The 27513-nt window shown below is 40.5% G+C and overlaps 1 protein-coding gene across 3 annotated transcripts; it reads left to right on the forward strand.

The window, feature by feature from the left end:
• The first annotated feature begins 5930 nt into the window (after nt 1-5930).
• Nucleotides 5931-25861, forward strand: SLC39A6 (solute carrier family 39 member 6). Of its 3 annotated transcripts, XM_071554997.1 has the most exons (11): nt 6308-6373; nt 7573-7608; nt 8155-8366; nt 9537-9717; nt 9859-10028; nt 10914-11126; nt 12766-12835; nt 14852-15229; nt 20896-20976; nt 23169-23359; nt 24072-25861. In XM_071554997.1, the coding sequence occupies exons 2-11, from the start codon at nt 7602-7604 to the stop codon at nt 24222-24224; spliced, it is 1656 nt and encodes a 551-aa protein (XP_071411098.1). In that variant the 5' UTR covers nt 6308-6373; nt 7573-7601; the 3' UTR covers nt 24225-25861. The 3 variants fall into 3 exon arrangements, with proteins under 3 accessions (XP_071411097.1, XP_071411098.1, XP_071411096.1); XM_071554996.1 differs by lacking the exon at nt 6308-6373 and adding an exon at nt 5931-5965 and having other exon boundaries at nt 7573-8366; XM_071554995.1 differs by having other exon boundaries at nt 7573-8366.
• Nucleotides 25862-27513: the final 1652 nt, after the last annotated feature.

The following is a 27513-nucleotide window of genomic DNA, read 5'->3' on the forward strand; positions in this document are numbered from 1 at the left end:
AATGTACTCAGATGCTTTAACTATTATATTCCTATGTCACAAAGCAACAGCATCTTCATCCTGGGATACCTTGTAATTATGTTGTAAATTCTTCTGTGAAGATACATAATAACTTATGCTACCTAAAATGAATAAATGCCACACATGAATAAATGCTGTTATTCTCTTCCTTCAGCATCTTACAGTCAATACCATCCAAAAGAATGTATAAAATTACTGCATATTATTGTATTGTGTATATTGTGTGTACATATATATGGCCTTGCTATATAACAAAGTGCATTGTTCTACAATTCTGAATAGGCTTCTCTGGAGTGTTTCTCCTTCCTTTTTTTTCCCACCCCCTGACTAGTTTTCTCTATATTCTTTTCTAGTATACTTTGCTGCTGCTTACACTCATTTCCTTCCTGAAAACTCAGACTTTTTCTGTCTAGACCTAATACCACCACAATACCCAACAACAATAATTACTAGAGGATACCAAATCTTGTTGCCCTGTAGAGGTCAGGATGCCAGTAGTGAGGCTATGTTTTCTCAGTAGGTGAGAATAGCACACACACACAGATACACAGACAAAAACCAGAGTCCTCACACAATCACCAACAGCACCAGCACCCACATCCTGTTCCCATCTGGCTGATTAGAATGAAAGCCTGCGAGCAAGGAACACATACATACATACAATACTCCAGCTGCTGTTCTTAGACACTCCATCTGTTCAGTAAGTGGCTGCTGGATCTTCTGGTGTCTCCATTGCTGGCACTTGGACACACTGAGGCCCGCATCCCCACACAGGTTGCTGGATCCCAGACCCCCTGGAGCATGTGCACACACTGACACACACCTCCTGACTCTCTCTGGTAACCTGCCTTAGTCAATCTATATCCAGCCTCTGAATCCTCTGGTCTGAGAGTTGCCTCACATACAAAGGCACACACAAACAGGCTCTCTCACATTTGGTTCCCTGACCCCAGGGGTCCTTCCAACAGCTGGCTTAGAGCTCCTGGTCCCTCCCATAGACCACACTCAGGGTTCTCTGGTCTCCCCAGTACGCAGCTCAGCCTCCAGTTCTTGACTCCCAAGCCTGTTATCCTACTAGCCTGCTAGTCCAGCTTCATGCTCATTAGTAATTACACACACTGATGTACGCACCCACATAAGACACATACACTCTAGTCTTTACAGTTGCTGCCACTCCAGACACATGGATACTTACGAAGCTTAGGCATCTGTCCTGTTGCTGGCACTTAGACCTACTCACACTCGTCTTTCCAGCTACTGGTAACACAGAAGCATGACCCCTATGACCTTTGGTCCCCTTTCCAGACACTAGTATTTGGCAGTCTGTCCACAAACAGACAGACACGAAAACAGTTACAAATGGAGTTCAGCAACGATGTTGGAAAAGCAGCACTGAACACATACAAGGCACATCCAGGTACTTAACAGGACCCATGCAACTGGCCCTTACTATTACCTCTTTCCTATGTTTTTACATTTGTTCCTCCTCAAATTGCCTTGATTCTCCTTTTCCCTACCTTAAGTCTTTCTCCTAGAAAAACATAAGTCTTGTACAATCCTAAGGATTTCTGTCCCTGCACCCCATAATGACTTCAATGTCTCTCTCAGGATGATATGGTATCTCTAGTAACCCAGAGAGCCTCTTCCGTTAACTAGTCTGGCGAGTTTCACACTTGGTCCTGAGACTGATCCTTCTCCTTTGACAGTCCCAAATCCCTAATTAGGGTGTTTTTTCCTGATGTTTTCCTAGGGATTCGGTCACTGGAGTTTCACCTCCCATCACTGCACCTCTGTGCTAAGGCAACAAGCCTCTGATCACACCATGCACAGCTTACACTACTATACTTTTCTGTGTTTTTGCTACAGTATCAAGCACAGCTTAAAAATTTACAAATTATTTTCAATATTGATATTCTACATGCATCATAAGCATCAAAGAACACAAAAATACAAACAAAATTACTGAACACAAGAACCGCAATAGACCCAAACTGTAAAGCTTTTGGTTTATACGTACCTGTGTTCACATGATCACATCCCTAGGGTGTAGTGGTTTTAGCTAGGCCTCCAATAGTCAGGCACAGAGAATCTATGTGGATTGGGAGACAGCTCTCACCTGACCAGGTAACCAAGGAAGTATTTCATACCAGATGACACAAACTTAAGATATGTGTACAGCAGTGGGAGGTGTTAGGTCAGTTCCATCATGGCTGAACTAAGAGGAGAACGTCTGGCAGCTCCTCTACTGTGCTAGGCCCTGCTCTGGCTGCTCCTGCTTGCATTTTGTTTGAGCTTTTGTTGTTATACTTTCTCTTTCTTGCAGAGTGTCTTTTAGAGTGCTTATGAATCTAGAGTAATGGACTTTGTATTAATTCGGGAGTGGGAAGTTATTTCTTGTTATATATGTAAAACTTGTGTAAGTGTGTGTTATATTGTAGTTTCCTCTTAATTTTCTCTTTTCTGTATAAATACATGTAGTTAGTTTCAGCATAAACCTGGTTTTGAGGGGGTTTTTTTCCTCTCCCTCTTCTTTTTCCCTTAGCTGGTTGCAGGGGGAGGAAGAACACTTTCACTCTGGCTCGGACAGCTGGCGTTTTGCCAGCTCATCCCAAGACATAGGGAATTTTTCCAATGACTTCAATAACTGATGGTTCAGGCTAAAGGCAAAAGATGCTCTGTAGAGAAAAATAGCATAACTTTAATATTTTATTTCTATTCTTCAGCATTTTAATCATCTTAAGGCTCAATTTTTTAGAAATTATTTGCAAGCAGGTCTAAATTGAAACATTGTGACTATAGCCATGGTTTGTAAGAAAATGATCCACCTTGGAAGTCAGTGCTTCCCCAGACATCTGTGCAGCTAAGCACAGCACAAAAGGATCTAATGCTCTTGCTGTGCAGCTTCTACATAATTATTTCTTCTGTTAAAACCTGTTTCAGAGAGGTCTTTAGAAAAGAATTTGTTGACATAAGAACGCGCCACTGAAGAAGAAGGTCCTGTAGATTCTTATGTAAGGGCTTCTGTACTGCTTGTTAGTATCTCTGTTGAAGAACACATACTTATAAATGTTTTGTTACTTAAGAAACAACTATTCTGTTCATATGCTAATTAAAAAACCCAAACCTCCAGAGCTCAACTTGTAGGATGCTAAAATTCTGCAGCCACTCAGCAGATACAGCCAGTAATACTATTTTTCTTCAGACAGAACTCTAAATATTTTGAAACAATCATAGAACATAGACAAAAACTAAGGCATTGCTAAAATAAAATGTATCTTTAGGACTTAGAATATAATAACATCAAATACACAATTGCTAACTAGTTCAGTATGGTATTGCAGAGAGGAACTTTTTGGAACAGTAACAGAAGGAATTGCTGATTCAGGGATTTCTTTACAATTGTGAAATGCTGTTAATAGAATAAAAGGATTACTGGGCATTTTAAAGAAAAATAAGGGTTTGTATGAGGTTACACCTGTCCAGAAATTGTGTTTAAAACAAATTTTTGTTTTTTAACTTTCAGAGTTTTATTTTATAAAACATTTAATATTTCTAATCACATAGCTGTTCTCATTGAAAAGGTAAAAGGCAAGAAAACATACAACGTTCCAAATCTCAAGTAACTTTCAGAGGTAGAAGCTTAGAAGGATCACAGAAGAGTGGTCCTCAGCACCATCCTCAGGGCCACTTCCCTGCACACTTCCTCATCATCATCTCTGTTAAGTGCATGGTCACCATCCTCAGGGCCACTTCCCTGCACACTTCCTCATCATCATCTCTGTTAAGTGCATGGTCTTGGGCTCATTCAACACAGCTGTGATAAAGCCATGCAAAGAGACTAAACTGCACAAACAGCCAGCTCCTTACTGTTTCCAAACCACTGCATTTTAAACATTTGCACTGACACATACGCAGCAAAGCAGTCAAGACATTTTTGGGCAACACCAGTCACAGCAGTTAAGCAGGTGGTATTATTTTGTAAACTTTTTCACTTCCACCCTGCTTTTCCTCATCCATCTCTTTCCCATGCTGAAAAGGCTTTCACCTTCTGCAAAGCCCTTCTGAACAGCAAAAAAAGTAACCAAAAATCCCAACAAAGACTGTCTTTTCAATTCCAAACATATCCTTTCTGGAACAGAGGCCTGGAGCTACATGCTGCTGTTAAGCTGCAGTCCCATGATGGATTAAAACAGAAATCAAACTGCTTCCTGGTTTGCTCTCTGCTGACTCTCTAAATAATGTACCTCATTTGTCCACAGGTTGAAAGATTTTTATACATTCATTAAACCATCCACAAGGGTCACCAAGACCTTTGTTTTATCCGATTGCAGCTGCTCCAGGGCTCATGGCTCGATATGCATTGAGACTAAGACAGTGACTAACAGAAAAGGCAAAAATTACTAAAGTGCTTTAGTTTTACCATGAGATAAACTTACTGAGATCAATTCAGGTACCCAGAACAGACCTGACATCAAGTTTTACTGCAAATAAGTTTTTTAGGTCATTTATTTTTACCAGCATGGTTCTTTTTGCCTAGCTGATGTGTGTTACCTACTCAAATTAAACTAAAATAAGAAAATAGAGAGCATCTTAGCACTGAAAACCAGTTCTGCACAACCTAAGCTCTGACATTTAGGTCTGTTAAGTGACCTTGACAAGATGGGAGAGGAAACTGTCAATTTGACACAACGAAACAGAGACAGTGGATGCATTCAAGAGACTAGAAAAACAGGCTCACTCATTTAGCAGCTGTAATTTCAAAAGATTAAAAAAAATTTACTCCGATCAAATACCTAACATTAGCATCTTAGGCATAAAGGTTGTGATTCTGAAATATTACTAAGGCAGCTGGTAAATAGCCATGGGAAAATGAATTGTGATTAAAAAACCCCCACCCACTCCTGCATTTTACAGGCTTCCTCTCTTCCTCTGGGGGCAGGGGTGGGGAAAGAGTGAGGTTGAGGGACACAGAGTTTTTTTTCAATGCTTCAAAAGTGACTGCACAGAACAAACCCCTAAACTTCTGACCTGTTGCTCTGTTTGTGGAGTTATTCACAATGTATATTTCCCTTCTGTCCTTCAGCTGGCTGAACTCACAAAGAGGTTTAAGTGACTCAGAGCTGGAGCTATTAGGCATCAAAAAGATAGATCTGTCACCTCATGACTGGCAGGCAAGGTGGTGCTGTCCAGATCACAGACAGCACAAGGAGAAAGATGGCTGAGAATGGTTTGGATAAGTTTAAGTCACTGGCATAACATTCAGGAGTCATTGGCAAAGCCAGATCCCAAGGGCAGGATTCAGTGCTGCTTTCACACTCTAGCAAGCTGAAAAACCTTGGCAACCAATTACACGAGAGCCAAATTCCAAAGCCAGCTGGGATGGGTAAGCACAACTGCACCCACTTTACTAGCAATATTAATCAGGTCATGGGAAAATGTAAAACTCTGGAAATGGTGGAGGAATAAAGAGGAAATGTAAGAGAGCCTGTGCCAGGGATACAGTAGTGAAGGGCTCAAGACAAGGTAAGAAAAGTGGTACAGTAAAGCAACATTCAAAAGATACAGAAGAAAGCAACAAGCTTTTAGTAAGTTTCAAGCTTCTCTCCGAGGTGATCTCAGTCCTTTCTTACTGTGCCTTGGTCCACTCGTGCACAGAGGACAGTTTTCTTCTGCCAGATCATTAATTGTAATGACAGGCTCGACCAAGGAGCCCTCACTGCAATGGCCTCGTGGATGCCACCAAAACTCAGCGTCGTCTGCCATTTACCCGCACCCCTCGTTCACAACCGGTCAGCCCACTTCCAGCCCTTGCTTGCCTACACACGTACTCTGTGAGACTGGGAGTCCTCGTCCAAAACCCTTCCCAAGCCTCCAAGGGATGCTGCCACACCCAGCAGCATCACCCACCCCGCCGCTGCCAGTGCAGAACAACTCGTGTTCCCTGGTAAGAACCTCTCTGACTCTCATCCTTTCAACACGCTGGGGAGTATTCACACCTCCCAAACAACACATTTCAGTGCTGTCGGAATTAAGGACCCTCTCGGGATTCAGCCTTCCTCCCGGGCCACCTCCTGCTCGCTGCTGCCCCTGTCCCGATGTGTCCTTTCCCGGTTGGCACGGCTCCTCCCGGTCTGTGCTGGGCTGGCGCGGCCGGAGCAGCTCCCACGGGATCCTGGGGCGGCTCCCGCCGCGTGGGGGCCGCGTTGCCGCCGCCGCCACGTGACTCCCGCCCCTCTCCGCCGCTGGAGCGGCGCGTGACGGCCGCCGTACCCGGAAAAGGAAGGGAAGGGGAGGGAAGGGGCGCGGCGCGGCTGGCGTGGACAGGGCTCAGCCCGTCCTGGCGGCGGGAGAGGTAACCTCTGTCTTCTCTTCCCCCTTCCCCTCCCCGTCCCTCCTTTCCGGGCTCGGGCAGCGCAGGGCGGCAGCGGGGGCCGTGAGCGCGGCTCCTGCGGTTCACGGAGCCACAGAGCGGGCAGCGGTGGCAGGAACAGCAGCGGAGCATCCGGCCCAGCCTCCCTGCTCAGGCTGGGTCATCCCAGAGCACGTGCCACGGGATTGTGGCCAGGTGGTTCTTGAGTGTCTGCAGTGAGGAGACTGCACAACTTCTCTGGGCAGCCTGTCCCAGTGCGCGGGCACCCGCACTGTGAAGAAGCTGTTCCTCATGTTCCGATGGACTCCCTTGGGCATCGGTTTCTGCCTGGTGCTTCTTGTCCTGGGGCTTGGCCCACCGAGAAGATCTGACTCCATCCCCTTGGCACTCCTCCTTCAGATACCCGCAGACGCTGAGCAGGTCCCCGCCCTGCCCTCTCTTCCCGGCGGTGTGTGGAGCTTTTAGGGCTGGCTGTAATCTTTTTGGAGACTCTGAGGCTCCCGGCGTTAGGCCGTGTGCTCCGTGCCTCCCTGGGAAGGAGCTGGGGGGCAGCCCTCAGCTCACGCTTGGGAGCATCTGCTCCACAGCAGTGCTCTGCCTGCCTAGTGAAAGGGGCCGTGTGACAGTAATATTTAAACATTATGAATGTGACAGCATAAAAAATACATTTTTGTGGAGTACTGGAAACACTCACCGAGCTGGTTTGCCAAAACCTCCGGCAAACCCAGTGATTAAAGTTTGGGAATTTCGATTTTTAAGGAGGAGCATATAATTTATCCTACTTGTTTGTTGCTTAGAGAGAAATTACAGGTCTTCTTTCAAGCACAAGAAAACCCTAACCTAGAACTGCGTTGGTGCACCCTTGAGGGCTCTCATTGTTTAGCCCATATTAGCAGTGACTCAGGCAAAGCCAAACAAAGGTAAGCTTGCACCTGGGGAGGTGTTCCTGGCCAGTGACCTCACTGTGGTATGCAGCTTCATCTCCTGTTGCCTGAGGCCACGCATCTGGGAAAAGTGCTGAATGCTGAGAAATTTAAATGTCTCCTGCTGCATTGGTACTTTGAGCAGGGTTTGGTTTTGTTTGTTGTGTGTTTTTTAGTTTAAGCAAATTACGAACTTGTATTAGAGAGAAAGATGTGACCAGTGTTACACAAACTGTTAAAATTTTCCTCTTTTTCTAGATTATTTGCACTGCTGAAAAGGAACTGCAATGGAGGGTACGGTATCGGTTGTTTTCCTTGTATCCTTTTCCATACTGCTGTGTGAAAGTTATCATCATGGAGTGGAGACGGTTACTGTTGTGCATACATCAGAGAGAGCTTTTCCAGAAAAGACAGTGGGCATTAATACTGACTTAGCAGGACTAATACAGAAGTTTCACCTTCAAGAACTTTTTCGTCGTTATGGAGAAAATAACTCTCTTTCAATTGATGGGTTTAGAAAACTACTTCAGAACATAGGTATAGATAAAATGAGAAGGATTAAAATAAGCCACAATCATGATCACCATGATCATGATCACGATCACCATGATCATGATCATCATGACCATGACCATCACTTTCATCATAACCATGTTTCGTTGAGTAAAAGCTCCGAGAAGACTCCTTGTCCAAACCACGAATCTGATGCTAACAAAGACCACAGGAACAGTCATGCGAAGGAACCCCATAAAGCGGAGAATGTGGAACACCAGCAGAACTTTGTACGCAGCAAGAACACGGTGAATGAAATAATGGCATCTGTCATCACTGCTTCCACAGGTGGCCACTCCGAGTTACAGAACGTGCAGCCTGGAGAAGTCAAGACAGTTGCTCGTTTGGGGCTGAGTGGCCCCAGTGCCACCAATGTCACAGGCAGCCGCAATATGAGCTGGCTCGCTGTCAGCAAGGCCAATGAATCTCGTACTTCCCTGAAAGAGTCGGAAGGAGGAAGTTACCTGTATTCTAAACTGAGAAAACAAAGCGCTCAAGAGGTGAGACCAGTTCTGTTGTATTCTGAGAAATACGGATCCACCAGGAATGTTGTCATGGCTTACTTGTCAGGTGCTTGTTCAACTGAGTGCAGGCTTTGTGGTATCCCCATACCCATGGCAAAACATGCAGACAACTTTCCTTGAAACTTAATGTTTTGGAGGAATGTAATGTTCACAAGCTCAGACGAAAAAAAATATAAGTGTATACTTGTTTAATATATTTATGATTTATATATTATTTTAAAATATTACTAAAATTGAAAAACATCTAAAATTTAAAACTTGCGGCTCTGCCTTAAAGTTTCTGTCTTGTTTTCCTAATAGTGTGATGAAAGTTAACAAATCTAGTTAAAATACTGTCATTGTTATCAAGCTGTCTCACAGTTGTGATAGCATAGAACTGTAACACTTCGAACCCCTCCCCATCATCAAGATTGTGTGTAGAAACCAAAGGTAAAAAATACTGGGGCAAAACGTTATCTGTTACTTTAAAACAGTAAAAATTAGGGCCGATAAAGTCTATAGTTGTGTTGGAGACAATTTTCTTGCACAATCAAATCCTTTTCCACTAAAGGCTTTAAAAAGCATGCAGACTCTCAAAACATTTGCAGCCATGCCAGGTAATTCAGAGGGAGTGCTGTGTAGCATGTTACTGACTGTAGGTACTGAATTCACCAGTTGTTGCATGGACAAAGCAAAAGTACTGTTGTTCTTCAAACCCAGTGAGTCAGCACAGAGGCCATACAGTGGGGAGCTCTCTACTAGAGGAAGTGTATGCAGAACATGCTCTGTGCAATACTTTCCATAGCAGTCACTTCCATAAAAAAAGTACCTGACCTTGTTACAGCTTCCTTGTGTGGCCTTTAGAACAGAATGAAAAGTGTGAGGCTTTTTCTATTTATGCAGGAAGGCATCTAACCCACTTGTGCCAAGAATGAGCAATAATTACACATCATCTATCAGAACTCACAAACAAGCTTTGTGGGACAGGAAAGGAGTGGAGAGACATTTTTTACTAAATTGGTCTGTTATCAGTCTTTGAGTTGTGTTGAGGTAGCTGTCTTCATATGGTGCCACTCCATTTCAACTGAGATGGGATGTGCAGTCCTTTTAAGATATATAATGGTATTTTGATTCTGGAAAATATTTAACACATGTCTCTTTCCACAGTGCTCAAATGCTTCAAAACTGATGCAGTCACATGGAATAGGCACTCAAGTATTGTTGACTGCTTCAGAATTTAGTTACCTCTGTCCAGCTCTGATTAATCAGATCGATGGCAAGTACTGCATAGTCCATGCAAGTAGTGAAAAAGCTGAAACTCCTCCAAAAAGTTACTCTCTGCAAATAGGTAGGTTAATGGAGACATGTTTATGTTGGTTATGAAGTTTTGTGGCATACTTTTGATCAGAAGCGTTTGATAACAGAAATGTTAAGCAAACAAAATCATGTACAGCTGTTACTTATTGTTGTTACTGGTTTTTTTTTCCAGCCTGGATTGGTGGCTTTATATCCATCTCCGTCATCAGTTTTCTTTCCTTATTGGGTGTTATATTGGTACCGCTGATGAATCGTGTATTTTTCAAGTTTCTTCTAAGTTTTCTCGTGGCACTGGCTGTGGGCACCTTGAGTGGAGATGCCTTCTTACACCTCCTTCCACATGTAAGTATTAATTACTGTTTCATTTCTCATCTCAGAAAACTTGACATCCATCTATAATACTTAATGATAATTTTAATCCCTTTTAATTAATACCAGTTTGGTGCATCATTTTTCAACCTTATAGATTATTTGATGGAATGGTTTTCCATTTGGAGCTGTTTGTGTTACTCATTTCGCAGTCCTTACAGTGCAAGAATTTCACAGTCTTATCCTTCTCTCTGTTTCCTGTTCTTAGACATATATGCTGCCAAGTCACTTACTGTTCCTTGTATCGAAGAATTTTGCATAAACGTTCTTAGTTATTTATAGCAATGCTGCCTTTTGTTTTTTCAGTTTAATGGACTTTACAGATAGTGGAAATTGCTCACTGAACACTTTAAATGTGGAATGGATAATCAGCTGGTTCTGTTTTTCTGTTATAAGCCGCTTACGTTGATGGCTTATCCACAGTAATTTTTTAAAATCAGAATCAAGCATTTCTCAAGTCCAGGGAAAATATTACTTGATAGACTTTGGAGTTGTTGTTATGTAATACAGGCAATGAAATAGGTACAAATTTAGCAAACATATCTCCTTCTTGAAGCTCTTAAACAGACATTTCTCCCATCCCGAAAGTAACTTGTTCCAGCTTTCACATAAGAATGTAGCTTTAATGAATGGGTGAGTACCAAGCCTATTCTCAGTCCTTGCAATGTTTCTTCCCATCAACAAATTTCCAATCAATGGATTTCTTTGTTTGAGCCTGTATGCAGAGCATTTGCCCTGTGAAAATTTTCAAGGCTGGCCTTCAGACATGAGGAAAATAATGTGAAAAATACCTTCTATGTTTTTTACATTACAGTTCTTTTGAATATAATGACTTTCTCCATTTGGTTCTCCCTTTAGTCTCATGGAAATCATCACCATCACCATGAAAAATCTCTGATTGAACAAAACAAAGCCTCTATGTATAAACATCTTGTTCTTCAAAGTACTGAGGAGAGTGCTTACCTGGATTCTACATGGAAAGGACTTACAGCACTTGGAGGCTTGTACTTCATGTTTCTAGTGGAGCATTTGATCACTTTAATAAAGCAGTTTAAAGACAAGAAGAAAAAGGTAGGAAAGCTATTACTTTGAAGCTATATTGTATTGCATGCTCATTTCTGAAAACACCTTTTAAAACCCTTTTGTGAGTATCCTCTATCTGTTGATTTAGTAGCAATGGCTGACTTAATTAGTGTTAGAATTTCATTTATATTGGTGACACCTATACTTTTAAATGAAACTGCTTTTTGTGGTCCCATTAGTAAGGGCTGTTAGCCATGTCCTTAACCAGACAATAAAGTAGTCTTGGCATCACAGTGAATTGCTTAATAAGCAGGTGTCCAGTTGTACCCTTTGTTTTAACAGAGTGATTTAAGAAGTTCCGGTTCATTATTGACTTCCTTCTGACATCTCGAGGCAATTATGACTATCTGAACTGGTTTTTTTATTATTTTAATTCTCATGCTGGATGCAGTAAGATGGCCTTGTACAGTTATTGTACTGCTTTTGAGGGGGCACTTGCACAAACGAGTAAGGATTGGCAGTAAGTGCTTACATAAATAGCATCCAACTATTCTGTAGAAAGTAACTTCATTGGATAGTGTTGCATTTGGAAATACAGTCCGTGGAGCCCCTCGCTTCTGTCCCTTCTCTCCCCCAAAAAGAGCAATATAACTCTCAGATTACTGTGCTGGTTTTTATGTGTAAAGTAAATAACTAAATTTTGGCAGGTTGTACATGTTGGTAACTCACCAGTTAGTGGTTCTTTAGAGACTAGTGTAGCCAGGAATAATGAATGATGTAAAAGCTGACTCAGTACAAAATGATACAGGAAAAGCTGGTGATATGATTGAATCATAGAATGGTTTAGGTTGGAAAGGACCTTAAAGGTCATCTGGTTCCAATGATCTTAAGCTTTGTTTGAAGAAAATTAGTAAGCTACTAATTACTTATATTAAAATAGCTAATTGGTAGGCTACCACAATGACTGATAATATCTGTTTAGTTTTATTGTTTAATTGGTCATTGAGGCAATAGTCTTGGAGCAGATATCATGTAAGCTCTTTGACTTTCATCATGGGAGGTTGTTTAGCTTCAGTATAAACTAAACTCTGAGCTTTCCTTATCTCTAGTTACATTTATTTGACAGGAAAGAAAATGAAGGGTTTTAAGCAAAGCAAGTGTTTCTGTGTCCTTCTCTCAGCCACAGGAATGTATTTCTTGTTAGACTGATTACACTGTTCTGGATACTGAATCACTGATCATAAATTGTTGTGATACAGATATGAGTGAGCAGTATTACAGAGTTTTACTTGGTTCTTCTCCTGTACATTATATAGAAAAAAATTTATTGATATTACAATAGAAACAAATGAGTGGAATAACTTCTACTCAATATTTGATGTGTTTCGCTTCTCAGCTAACCCCTCTGCTTATTCCTTGTGCAAAAGTGGGTGTTATTTATGTGGGTGGATTTGTCTGTTTGTTGGGATTATTTTGTTTTTTCTCTCCTCTCCTGTGGAGCCTAAGGAATCCTTGTCATCTTATACGTAGCTGAGTTTCTATTACTCCTGTTCTCTACTCTTTACATGGCTTCCGTGTTGTCCTCTTTCTGTGCAGGCTGCATGAATGTTGTGAATATAATATTGCTCATGTATATCCTGAAAAATAAGTACATTATTCATAACTGCAGTATTTTCTTTTGAATAAGAAAAAAAATGAAGATGATGGAGAAAGTAAGAAGTTTTCAGCGAATGAAGAAAAGTTAGATACAGATGATCGTAAGTCTCAATAATATTGCACAGTTGCTATTTTGTGGCAGAGCTGTTTAAAAAATACCTGATTGATGGCAGCCCATAGATCTGCTTCTTACTGTAGGCTGGAACACTTCCTTACTTGAATTCTTTCCAAAACCAAACCTGTCTGTGTGTTGATATATAGAGGGCTGGCTCTATTTGCTGCTTTCTTTTAAAAAGCATCAGCAGGTTGGAAGTTGTGTTGTTTTACAGGTAAACCGGCAGGAGAAATGAACCGAACACAAAAGAGATTATAAGTCAGAGTTACAATTTAATAACAATATTACAATAAATGCAAGGGCACAAAGAGAAATTGGTTTTAACCCACAAAACCCAGAAGTGTAACCCAGCACCCTGGGGCACAAACACAAAGGGGTGTGTAGCCCCTGTGCTGAACCCCACGTGGTTCATCCAAGTCCAAAGTAAAAGGAAACGAGAAACCTGTTGGTGCAGATGATAGTTGCAGTCTGGTTGAGAGGGTGGTCTCCTGTCCAGGTTCTGGTCCTTCTCTGGATCCAACAAGTGGTTCCCAAACCCCCAAGATTGAATCCCCTCAGGTCCAGGTGGGACCACCCAGTACGTCCCTCAGGGCAGGGAATTACACAGTGGGTGATTTGACTCTGTGAGTTGTGGGGTATTTTTGGAATCATTGATGGTCTGTTAGCAGACATGACACCTCAGGCTGGCTGTGGAGGTCCTAATGACTCCCTGGAGGGGAGTTATCACAGCTCTTATCTCACAGGTGTCTTTCACACCCAGCTCACACCCTGAGGGGTCAGGTGTGCCCTGGGCAGCTGCTGCAAATGGTCCATTGTTAACAGATCTTGGGAAATGGGATAGAGGGTTTAGAATACACAGCTTTGGTCACACCCACACAGTGATAAACTGGTTCCAACTTGCTGAACTAGGACAGAAGTAGAGACAGTTTTGAAACCTTAAGCCTTTTAATTCTGGATTTAGCAGCAGAAGTTGAAGGCATTCTGTGAAGCTCTTCTGGCTATGGCTGTTGAAAATACAGCAGTACTTGCTGGCTTCTATACTTCTCTTTAGACTGTTAGATGTTATATGTGTGATTCATTATTTAGATTTCTGTGTATCTCAAGTCTGGATTTTGTTAGCTTGATTATTTATTTATAAGGGTGTTAATCTAAAATTCTACATGTTACTTGAAGTATTTGGAATGCAAATGATTGTATGTCCCCAAGGTCACGCTTTAAGCCAAAACACCTCACTAGATACTTGTTAGCTCTTGTAGCTAAAGGAGATGCTTGTTTTTTCTGAATAATTTTATAACTAATGGAAAAGTTAGCTGTAACGTAGGGAAAAACTCTATGTATTTATTCATTTGATTGAAGGAGAAGAACTTAGCAAGTCTTAGGAGTTAGTTAAAATAACTAACCTGACTGTGCCACTGATGTTTATATGAGGATATCTCATGTGTTGATGACTTTATTTTTGAGTTTATTTTTCAGGTGATAAACTAAAGTGCCTGTATTTATATGAAATACAGGAGTTTACAAAATTATCGCTAACATAATCCTCTTCTGTGTCCTTATTCTTCAGCCCAAGATGAATAAATGGCACACGCTCTTCAGATGCTTGGTCTTCTGAAGCAATTGAACTAACAGCCTTCATGCTGTGAAACTGGTGCTTAGAGTCTTAGTGCATTCTGTTTAAATTACACTGGGTCTTAGATTAAAAGCTTTTTTACCTTTTAGGAGGCATTTGTAAGGGCTGCTTCAGCAGTAGGGGACAGAAACTGAAAGTTTTCCTTATTTTGAACTATTGGGAATTATCATTGAAATCTGAATAAGGAAAAATAAGCTGTTGAAACCCTTAAAAATAAAATTTCTGGTGCACGAATGTGCCTTATCAGTCCCAGCTTTTAGACTTACTGTTTTCTTCTTTACTGCATCACATATTCAACTTGTTTGTTTGTTTGTTGCTTCTAAGGTGTTTTTTTAAAATGTACAACATTTATACTCTGGGTTTTTGTAACAGGGCCTGAGGGCTATCTAGGGACAGACTCTCAAGATCCATCAACCTTCATTTCTCAGCAGCCAACTGTACAAGAGGAGGAAGAAGTCATGATAGCTCATTCTCATCAGGAGGAGGTTGACAACGAGTATGTGTCCAGAGGCTGTAGAAACAAATGCCATTCTCACTTACACGATACTCTAGGACAGACAGATCATCTTAGTCACCATCACCATGACTACCATCATATTTTGCACCACCACCATCATCAGAACCATCATCCCCACAGTCACAGTCAGCGCTACTCACGTGAAGAACTGAAGGATGCGGGGATAGCAACTCTGGCATGGATGGTGATTATGGGAGATGGACTACACAATTTTAGTGATGGGCTAGCAATTGGTAAGTGTTACCTTGAACTCTGCAACTTTGTTGTGTGTGAAGACAGTGAAATCTTCTTGCTATTGCTTATCTCTATTATATAGCTGGAATGTAGGAATGTAGCTAATTAGCAGAGGATCTCTGAAGCCTAAACTTATATCTGAAAACATCTCTGAATGAATAAAAACCCTTCAGTTTAACAACCCAAAGATCACTGATAAATGAAACAAAAATTGTGTACTTATAGCTGTGTTTCTTTAGGAAATTCATAAAATTTGCTGTATTTTCTGCTTTTAGCAGTTAAAGCTAACATTTTTCAAAACTAAAGCTAGGCTTATAAAACAATATTTACAACTAACTTTGTATTTCAATGCCTGCAAGTGCTCAGCAGTTTTTTTAATCTTAATTATGACAAGCTTGTATTTTTCGTGACATACAAAGTAATTATGTTTTTTTCACTTCAGTCAGGCCAATAGTGTCATTGGCTTTTTTACTACTTTTCCATCTTCACGTGTTATGCAGCAAGGTCAGGTTCTATGCTTGGCACACCTGTCTTCAGGCCCTTGTTTACACATCATGTGTAAGTTCCCCCAGAGCACTGGTGATCAGGGAGATGGCGCCCTGGTTTCAATCTGTTTTAGTCTGAAGATTACCCAATGGATCAGGCAACATATATGCATGATTTTTGTGCTGTGGGACGTAGGCATGCATTCATTTTTGCTGTAAAATTAATTTGGTCCAAATCATTGTGTTCTCCAAGGTGCTTTTACACTTTTGCATAGCAGTCCTGTCCTGTCACATCCAGATTGTCAGATCTTACCTTCCCATAAAGAGCAGCATTGTAGTTCTTCCTAGTGCTTGTACTAACCTTGCAGAGAAGGCCTGTGCTGCTTTTTGTAACCTAGGAGTGTCTGAGTAGAACAGTAGTTAGCTATTACCTGTCAGAAATGTGATTCATGGAGAAGGTACCAATGAAGTCACTGTATGTGGCCTTTTTGCAGATTTTTGGATTAAGAATATCTGTATCAATTAAAGCATTAACAGTTGAACTTGATATTAGGGCTTTTCCAGCCTAAATGATTCTGTGATTCCAGAAGTAGTTTTCTTCAGATGCTCAGTGTTCTGCATTCAGTCTCTCTTCTTGGAAAAGATTTTTTAAAAACATTTTTTTCTTAAACAGAGGTTACACACTACTCAGAACCTTGTTCCTGAAGTTGAGCTTTATAGTCCTTTTTTTTAAATTTAAAATTGTATGAAGTAAACAAAACATTTATCTTTTGATTCCTGTGTTGTTCGTGTCTCTGTTGTTCCCTTAACATGTTCTAGTTGCTCAGTCTTTTTTGCCAATGCTTCAATGAAAATATTTCTTTATCACAAAAAGAATAGGTTGAATATTTTGTTTTGGATTTGTGTCTGGAAGGTCAGGTTTGGGAACTCTCCTTTTTTGTTTTTTTAGAAGGAGAGCTAGACTCATGGTATTTCAAAATTGAAAGGTTAAAATAAGTTACAGAAAGTGAAGTCTAATCTGTAATCTTCAGTTCTTTTGCTAATCTTTTCTGATCTTGACTTTTGTATTTAAGACTTTACAGATATTGGATTCATTTCTAGCTTGTTTAGCATAGGGGAGGCAGTTCAGCAGTATCAGTCTTTCTGTCAATTTTATTGTAGGACAAGTTCATTCTTGTTTGAGGAGAAAACCCAATAACTATTTTCTCACAGCACTATTTGCCGTTGTTCAGATTCAGTCAATTCAAAGTGTAATGTGAAAAGAGACTTTCTTATTTAATCTCATTTTTGATGAAAGTTGAAGCATGAAATGTAAATTTTTGAGCAGATCAGTAGTGAAAATGTTGTAGAAGGAAGATTTGCATACAAATGACACACAGAATCAATTACCTCCTGGCATTAGGGAGATTTGGGAAGGAGCTATGACTTTATAGTTATGAAGGGAAAAGTACAAGAAAGGTTAATAAAGGCTTATTGAATGGGAGAGCAATAGCTTTTAGAAATCCTGCTGTGTAGCTTGTTCAGGCTAATGGAAATATGGGTTTCCTCCAGTTCTGTATGTGCTTAAAAGTATTATGGAAAAACATCAGTTTGATAGTGTTGTGAAAATGCTAATACTGCTTGTGTAGTGTTTTACCTGTATTTAAAAGAAGTGAATGCTTCTCTAAAGACAGCTTTAGCCACCATAGCCCTTCATTTTTCACTTTGTGATTTGTTATTCATGATTTCCATCAGTTACTTCTTTCCTCAAATCTATTGTGCTAATTATGTAGGAACAAGTTTTAAAAGTGCTTATCTTTTTTATTAGAGCATGGAACAGTTAGATCTGACTCATTTGTACAAAATGATCATCTGTGATTTGAACTTCTCTGTGTTACTTCAACTAAATAAGTAAAATGCAGAATGCTTGCTTATAATTTTTTTCTTTAGCTTTTGAAAGAAGCAATGTCTTTAAAGTCTATTTTAAGATACCAGTGATGCTATTAAATCAACCTCTTGAGAGGGGATAGTGCCAGATTTGTTAACATTGTCTTCAGTTGTTAACATTTCAAGACCTTTTAGCAGTGAAAAAAGAGTTATGCTTGTTATTTAAGCTTGTACTTTGGTTACTTCTAAACTTTTCCTCTTTGAAATTTGTAAGAATTAAATTTTTACTATGGCCTTGTCTAAAGCTCTAATGCTTAATGTCTCACCTCAGTCCTTACTTTCTCCACGTTTCATCCAGATCATTTGCAAAGATACTGAAGAAAATTGGTTGCAGTTTTTGTCTTGGGGAGCTGTCTCTTACTAGCCATCCATCAGGCTCTGTTAGCCCAGCAGTCCAGCCAATGTGCAAGCTCATGTGTCCTCTTTGGTGAGATGAGACTGTAAGAGATAGTGTCAGAAATCCTCCTAAAGTGAAGTTCTCGTACATTCACTGCTGTCACCATCTCTATAGTCAGTTATTTCCTCATGCTGGATGAAGCATTTGGGGAGGGATTTTAAGAGGATATTCAGCATGATCTTTCCAGGAACTTAGATGGTGCTACTGTTCCCTGGTCTTTGCCTTTCTTAAAGATGGGGGGAAATGTTATCCTTTTCTCAGAGATCCTTCTATAGCCATGGTTTTCCGTAGATGATAATCTGCAGCCTTGTAGTCACACTAGTCAACTCCACCAGCACCCCTGAGTGTGAGTTCCATCCTGGCAGTCATATGAGCATTTCCAGTTTTTTCTACATATCTCTCAACTGTTGCTTCTGTGGTTTGCTGTTGCTTTCTTTCTGGGGGGTGCTGGGATCTGGCTTTGCTAATGAGGACTGAGATGAAGGCTGTGTTGGTGCTTTGCTCTTTTTATGTCTACTGTTTGTTTCCCTTCCTGATCTATCAATGGACACAAATTTTTCCTGAATGTTGTTTCTCAGCTGGCATTCTGGTAGAACTGTTTCTTGTTATCCTTGGTGTCTTGTTAGTTTTAGCTCCAGCTGGGCTTTGGTGTTCCTCCTTTTTATTCCACTGCTGTTAACTTCCTTGTTGCCACTCTTTGTTCTTGTTTCTTGTGTGCTTCTCTTTTGAGTCTTAATTCCTTAAGACACACTGCTTAGCTGTGCATGTCTTCTGTGAGTGCTGCTGCACTGGCCACCTCTTTTGGGCACTCTTTCCCTTTTGACTGATTCCCAGGGTATTCTACACTGCAATTCCTTAAAGAAGTCAAAGTCTGCTTTGTTAAAGTCTACAGTCATAATTTTGCTTCTTGCTTTCCCAGTCTCCTTCTGTATCCTTACCTCAGTTAGCTCATGCTCTCAAGATGCCATTTTCATTCGTATTTGCCATCAGTTTTTCATTGTTTTTGAGCAGCAGGTCAGTTAGAATGCTAACCCTGGCTGGCTTTTCTGTCATTTGTATTGAGGAAAGCATTACCAATACAAGTAAGGAACATCTTGGATTGTGTGCCCAGTACTGTTACCTCCACAGCTGAAATCATCTTATGTGAATGGTGATGTCCTCTGTTCATAGGTAGCCCCTATCCAGCAGCTTTTCTTGGTCAGGGGGTTTGTAACCATATTCCTGGCGTTACTCTGGTCTTCACCAAGAGACTGAATAGGCACATGGAACTGCACTCATACGTGCTTTTATACTGGAGCTCTCTGTGGTCAAGGAGCCCCTTTATGTAGATAGGTAAAAAAAGTGCCTCCTATTCTGTCTTTGTAGGCAGTCAGTATCTATCCCTGACAGGCCAGACAAGATTTGCTGGTGACTCCACAGCATCATTCAGGCAGGCTTTTGGCAGCCAATGGACTTCCCTGGGCAGTAGTTCAGCAGGTCTGTCTCTGCCCAGCATGGGAGGGAATCTCCTGTCTCTAAAAAAAAACAACTTTCTTTTTGTACTGCTGGCCCTAACCTGATGTACTGAACTGCTGGGCAAGGCAGAACTCATTTACCGTCTCACTGCTGCCAAGGTCATGACCATGTTCTTCAGATTAGTAGCTGGAAGTGAGAACAGAGGGTTCTTCCTGTTGTCAGACTTCACTGTTTTCAAATCTTACTCATTTGGGAGTACATGTTTCCCATTCCAGTGCTGATTTGGTCCTGCCTTTCTCTCTAATCTGAGGGGCTTGGACCCTCTCAGTCCCCTGTTCATAATCACTCATCCAGAGCAGCCTGCTCACTACTTGCTGCATCCCCTTCACTGGATGCTGCAGCACACATCCCAGACAGAAAGCTACTGCTGCTGTCACTGTAGGGAGGAGCATCATTTCTTGCACATGAGACCTGGATAGCAGTGTCTGAGGAGTTAGGTCAGGGTATAGGCTGCTAGAGTACTGGGGATGAGGACCTCATCAGGAAAAAGGGATTGTCTCCTGTTGGATCACTGCCCTTTTAGCTCTTTGTGAGCTGTACTCCTGTTTAGAAGTAACTCCTGCCAGCTACTGTGTCATGGCCTTGTGCCTCTCTGACTGCCTACTGGCAGCACCTTGTTTGCTGGCAGCTCCTGGTAGCAGCTGAAGGGGAAGCTGGATGTGGTTCTGCATCCTGGGAGAGGCACTCCATGCAGCTGGGGATCTCATGCTGTGTGTGAGCTGTGGTTCAGCTCTGCAGCCCTGCTGTGTGCTGTGTCCTCTTGAGCTGCTGCCAAATGACAAAAATGGCAAGCTACAGGAGAAGAGAAAACCAGAAAGATGGGACCTGTTGGACTGGAGTAATCGGGTTTTGTGGTTTTTTTCTTTCCTCCGTTTAAACTGCAGTAATTAATTTATATTCAAGCTGCCTAGAATTCAGTCTTTCACTGTTGATTTCATGTGATTTACATAGCCTCTCTTATTATTGAATTGACTTTCTTCTTTCAAGTGCCTGACTCAGATGTAGATGAACTCATTTCTTCCCTTTCTATCTATAAAAAAAAGTATTTTCTGACAGTATTTCCATTTATTGCATTTTTTGGAAGGCTTATATTGTTGAAAGGTATTAGTTCAAAAGTAAGATAATAAAATGTGGTTTACTTTAATTTGAAGATTCTGAAGGAGAATTTTAAAACTTATGAATTATAAACAGCTGTTCAGTTAAATACTTCCACAAGCATAAGAAAAATTTGAGTGAAACTAGTATGTCCTAATATACAAGCATGTGCAACAATGCTTCTGCACTTGATGTCTGACTATGCAGTTATGTTTTCTTCATGCCTTTTTTTCCTGTCTTTTCACAGGAGCAGCTTTTACTGAAGGGCTGTCTAGTGGTTTAAGCACTTCTGTAGCTGTATTCTGCCATGAATTACCTCATGAGCTGGGTAAGTCCCCAGTATTTCCATCCACTGCATGTATATGTACTTTGAGGTGCACATGGGAGAATGAATGATTTTAATCTGTGGCACTGTAAAATTTGATCAGAAAACTTCATCTGTGTCAGATTGTCTATTCAAGAATATTTTTGATTTACTAAAGACTGTTTTAAACATTTCTTAATATAAATAATCTTACTTTTTAAAATTGAAATATTTCAGCTACTTTGTTTAAAACTTGTTTGCAGTTACTTACAGGTTTTTCTATTTCAGTTATAGTTTTTATTCCCCTTTTATATAAGTTGTGAATTACAGGAGAATGCATGACAGCATTTGCTTCTCTCACATCTCTAATTTTATTCTTGTCCTTGTGCTGCAAGAAGGAAGGTCATGATTGGTAAAACTACTTTCCACATAACATTTGCTGCTTTTTCATTAAGTCTTGCAAAGAACTGCTGTAGCTCTAAATTAAACTTGAAACTTCTTAGAATTTTGAATGTGAAACTGGTGGGTTTTTTTCTTAGCTGTCGTGGTCACAGTCATACTTGGTGTATAGAATGAAGAAACCAAAGTTTGCCTGCACTTTTTTAAGGTTTAATTCCCTAGGGGGTCGAATGTTCACTTTCATTTAAAGGAGCTTGTAAACCACGATGTGTAAACAGTGACCTGTATATATTAAACACTTTGATAGATTTATACAGTACTGTTATCAAGAGGTATATTATTCTGGAGAAAACATACCTGATTTTATGACTTGGGAGAAGTTGTCTTGTTCATATTGATCATGAAACCTTGTATTAATTACATGTACTAAGTGTTGTTAATTCATGTTATCAATCTGATAATTTTAGATTCAACTGTAAGAGAAATCTTCAAAAATTTAAATCATACTTTTCAATTAGCACAGACCACTTGGTACAAAATACCTTCTTTAGCAGAGGACATGAAGTGACATAGGAATATTGAAACAAGTGGGACTAGCTGAAGGTAGCTGGGATTAAAATTTGATCATTGTTAATGCTAAACAATATATATAATATACCAGTTCATCTTAATTGCAGTATCTTGTAGGAAAAGCTGTTGTAACAAATTACTCAACTCAGCTTTGAAGATCACTTTTGTGTACTTTAACTGTAGATAACTTACATAGAATCCATTTCATTTCCAAGTATTAGGTTTATATTACTCTGGTTTAGAAGAAATCTGTTCTGAATTACAGAAAACCTGATTTTGGCTGGTAGTTTATCATTCCTTCAAGTAAAACTAAAATTTTAAGGATCATTTACAGAAATTAATAAAGAAGTTATTTCTAAATTTATGCAACAGGCTTAAAGTACAAAGAGCAGTTACAGGGTAATACATGGAATAATCACCATTGCTTTATGCAGTCAAGGGGGGATATTTTATTTTAGAAACTTCTTTAGAACACTCATGTGTATCAAGTACTTCACCATGTTACAGCAGTGGTTTAAATGCAAACTACACTAAGATATAAAATTTTAAAGAACGTCCAAAGCAGGGTTATGGAGACAGTGAAGGGCCTTGGAGAGAGGCCATATAAGGAGTGGCTGAGGTCACTTGGTGTGTTCAGCCTGGAGAAGAGGTTCAGGGGAGACCTCATTGCAGTCTACAATTTCTTCACGAGGGGAAGCAGAGGGACAGGCACTGATCGCTTCTCTGTGGTGACCAAGGACTGGACCCGAAGGAAAGGTCTGAAGTTATGTCAAGGGAGGTTTAGGTTGGATATCAGGAAAAGATTCTTTACCCAGAGGGTGGTTGAGCACTGGAAGAGGCTCCCCAGGAACGTGGTCACAGTACCAAGCCTGACAGAGTTCAGCAATCATTTGGACAATGCTCTCAGGCATGTGGTGTGACTCCTGGGGATGGTCCTGTGCCAGGAGTTGGACCAAGTGATCCTTGTGGGTCCCTTCCAACTCAGGTTATTCTCTGATTTGGTGCAAAAGCTGCTGCTTCTAAAAATCCTAGGACTTTAAGGTTATAAACTAAGTGTTTACTACTTGTTGTTCTTCATATGCACCCTTTAATTCTCTGCCCTGGAGTGATCTCTGATTTTATGAAGGAAAAACAATAAGGCGAATGGCAGCATAAATATAGCTTAGTAATCTTGTAAGTAAGAGAACCCATGAATACTGTAATAGTTCCTTGAGAATGAAAGCTTTCTTGTTTTTTCCCTGCTGTAGGAGACTTTGCTGTGCTTCTGAAAGCGGGTATGACTGTCAAGCAGGCTGTGCTGTACAATGCTCTGTCTGCTATGCTGGCCTACCTTGGAATGGCGACTGGGATCCTCATCGGGCATTATGCAGACAATGTCTCCATGTGGATATTTGCACTTACTGCTGGCTTGTTCATGTATGTGGCTCTTGTGGATATGGTAAGTGGCTAGACTTACTTGAATTTTATGTAACCCAAGTTAAGAATTAATGCTAATTTTATTTTCATCTCAAATTCTTCCTTCTCCCTCAATTAACTTTCACTGTGCTTAGAGGTGCTGGCTGCTGTAAGGGCTCAGTTAAATGTTAAGGTGAAAGTGCTTTTATTTAGACATCTATAGGAACAGAGACAAACAGAGACAGTTAACAGTAAAGACTTCACTGCTGACAGGGGCCAGCATAGCAGATAGTGGTGAGACTGCAAGTTGCACACTTCAGCACTACCAAACTTGCTTCAACCTTTGCATGGAATCATTACTGTGGGATGAAGACAGGTATCTTTTAAAATGTATATTGTACCCCCAGAAGTAGTTTGTACCAAGTGGATGTACTTTGTGAAAGCTTAACTGTCATCTTAAGAATGTGTGGCTTGATCAAATCACTTATTAAGTAATCATATCCTGAGTAAATGGTGGACTTAAGACATCGGCATAATTGTCATGAAAACAATAGTTAGAACATTAGGGGTTTCCTCTGTCTGTAACTATGAAAGTAGGCTCTGACAATATTGTCCATGTTGAGTAGCAATATTAAAGCAGCTGACAAGAAGGACTAGAGAAGTAAGACTCCACTACCTTCTGCCTCATGACTGAAGAACTGAGTTTGAAGTGGTTGTTTATTTTGAAGGCATTTAACACTTTCATGTTTGTTTAGGTACCTGAAATGCTCCACAATGATGCCAGTGATCATGGATGTAGCCGCTGGGGATACTTCCTGTTACAGAATGCTGGGATTCTCTTGGGTTTTGGGATAATGCTGCTTATCTCAGTGTTTGAACATAAGATTGTATTCAGCATAAACCTGTAATCCTAGCTGCCAGGAAGACAGCTTGGTGTTAAATTATAAGTAGTAGGGATTTTTTCTATTAAACTCCTTATTGGAGAGGTACGTTTGATATAGACTAGATACTTTTATTGGTGTGCTTTGTTGTTGTGCCCTTCCCTCCCTTCTCCCTGGATAGAAACAAACACTGTAAAGTTTTGGGTTTTGTTTTTTTTTACTTGGGTTTTAGCATTGCTTATGGTACTGTGGAAAGTTGTACTTTGTAAAACATGGTGCAAGTACCAAATCTGTATTGTCTGGAGGGTTAAGTTGGGGTTTTTTTACTAAATTTATTTACTGTATGTTATTATATGTAATGTTTTTTTGATTCAATGGTTTTGTTAGTTTAAATAGGTAAAACAACAGTGGTTTTTATTTTAGCACAATCAAAATCAGTGGGTACAAAGCACAGCGAGCAGTGTAAAATGAGAAAAAGACATGTGATGGATAGCATGTGTTTATATTGGTAGACACTCCTCTCCTCTTCATTCAGCTAGTAGTTTATATGGAATGGCAGGTGACTCTATCCTTTGCAGTGGTGGCCCTCTCAGTAGCTTGTGGATTCCCAGTTGGTTTGTACTCCAAACGAATTATTATGAAATAATGTTCTAAGTGTTTGCATCAAATGTTTTACTTGTTTCAGTCCTTCTGATACCAGTTGCTTTTCACTGATTTTTCAAATTGGCAACAAAGTACAGCTATGAAATGGTAAAAGCATAGCTCTAAAATACATGAATTCCACCAAAAGGCTTTAAAAGCAATACTATATCCCACTCACACTGCCTGAAATGACAAAGATGTATTAAAGCCTGTTTAATATCAGGGGGAGGAGTGCTACAGGCTGAGATAAAACAGTCATTTACTGTAACAGCTTCCTGAAGTAAAGTGTTGTTTACTTTGGGAAAATGAGCTGAGTGGGAGAGCTGCCTACCTCTAGTTCAGTGTGATTGCACACAAACCTGTGCTTGCAAAGCAGTTACATTCTTTGTGAGAACTGCAGCTGAGAAATCCAAAATACCAAAATTTCTCTGACAGTATAGATAGGGAAACAGCATGTTAAGGACAACAGGTTTATACTTAGGTTATGTAGTTTGAGCTTACAGTCTTAATTTTTTTAACCACCCTGAATGTAACTGAAGGAAGAAAGCTGAAAAAAAATAGCAAAATAAATAAATTCTGCATTTGCAGGGAAAGGTGAATATTAGACAAGTTTTATTTGATGAATAACAGAACTATGATATCTTACTAGCTGGTTTTAAAAATCCCGGAAATGCAACAATTAGAGCTTCTTTCTGATCCACTCCTTCAAATCATCAGCTGAATAAAAATCTTGAACAACACAGAAGTATTTAATGATACTATGTCTGATAGGTTAAACAGTCTGTTGGAGGCAAAAAACTATTCTATCTCTTCAGAAATAGATGTTTTCGATTAATTGAGAGGTTTGGGAGTTTTTTAGTAGCTGAGAACTGGGTAACCCAGGAGTTTTTGCAGCCAATAGAATATTAGCTTCTCCTCCTCCAGTCTTTTCTCAGGTTAACAAGATTGAGGTTTAATCTTCTGCCCACAGTGATGAGATTCTGTTCAGTGCCTCCTTTGAAGCCAGATAGTTGAGAAAGGTGTACTTCCTTCAGCTCTGCTAATGCATCCTGAAGGCAGCACTAAGCTATGATGGGGTCTTACCACCTCCCCTGTATCTGCACATGTATGAACTCATGTTTGTCTTTGCTTGATGAGCAGTTGTTTGGAGAGAAGCAGAAGTCCCTTCTGGAAGCACTCATTTTCCTCCCCCTAAACTTAATTTTCATCACTAGAAGCTACTCTGGTGCTTGACCTTCATCTCTAACAAGAACAGTGACAAAATGTAGGTGCATTTGCTCCCTTCATCAAGCACTTTACATTCTGTATATCTTCTATTCTATGCTATTGCATTTGGATTAAACCTCTGGACTTTTGTTAGAAGCACACCTCTGAACAGAGTCATGCCATGGTACAACAGCCATCTGCTGTGTTTGTGTAGCATCTCCTTGATCACCCATCCTGTGCTGTCTTTACTCTTTTCTTAGAGCAGTCATATTCTAGTGAGTTAGTGAAGCTTGAATTAGTACTATTTATGAGTATGACGAAAAATTGATAGATATATTTAGCCATTGCTTGTGCATCTTCCATGCACTTTAACTGTTAGCTTATTTGAACTCTCAGAAGAAAAGGCTATCTGTGGTTTTTGTCTTAACTCTAATGATAATTTTGCCCTTACTTCTGTGTTCCTTTTTTTAACTTCAGGGTAGCTAAACTGTGCATGAACCCACCTGCTGATCTTCATCTTTCTCTTTCCACCTCTAGTGCTTGAATACCATAATGTTTGGCTGGTCAAAAGCTGTTTCTTTTCTGTCATGTGCACATCATTGCCTCATTCTTTGGAAAAACAGGTCCAGCCAGCCATGCTGACACACATACACACACACTAAACCTGTCAAGTGGAATTTTTTCATGCATTTTCCTATACTGACCTCCAGTCTTGGCAGTCCCACCTCATTCCAGATCTCTCAAAATATTGCTGCTTTTGCCCTGGAGGTGTTCCTGATGTATCTTAGTACAGCTGAATGTGTCACTCTTTGGAGCAATCTGATTTGACCCTGACCTGTCTAAATGAGTCTTGCCTTTGCTGGGATAATAGTGCTGGTCACCATCAGTGCTGATGTGCCTCAGTTTGTGCTCCTGTACTGCTCCTCATGGGCAGCACATTTTCCTAAGGAAAAAAAAACACAGCAAGATTTCTCCCTGCCTTTCCTCCAGGCTTCTCATTGTGACTCTGTTCTGCGTGGTGCAGTTTCTGGGATGCAGCCTCACAGTGTCCTTGGAGGTGTTGTAGGGCTTGGGCATGTGTTTACTCATGTGTGCCCTTGAGCCCATGGGGCTTTCACCTTCTGTCTTGCACTCTCAGTTGGCACAGAAATCTGGCATGCTCCATCTCTGTGGTCCTGAGGGATCTCAGACTTGACTAAGCTGTTTGCTTTGAATTTTTTACTAGCCTATAACCATAGTAGCTGCCAGTTCAGCTGGACTGCTCTTGTCCACGTGCTGGATATGACACAGGAAGCGGATGCATGGCCTAGTGTTGCTCAGGCGACTTTAAGATCAATGACTAAATGATGGAGATAAATGTACAAATTTCAGTCAGTGTTTCCAAGTGGGTGGTTGGCTGGCTTTTGATGTATGTGATCAACTGACATTAAAATAGCTGCATATCAAAACACATTGCTAATGTAACAAT

The sequence above is a fragment of the Pithys albifrons genome, chromosome 4 (genome assembly GCF_047495875.1).
Source record: "Pithys albifrons albifrons isolate INPA30051 chromosome 4, PitAlb_v1, whole genome shotgun sequence".
Taxonomy (NCBI): Eukaryota; Metazoa; Chordata; class Aves; order Passeriformes; family Thamnophilidae; genus Pithys; species Pithys albifrons.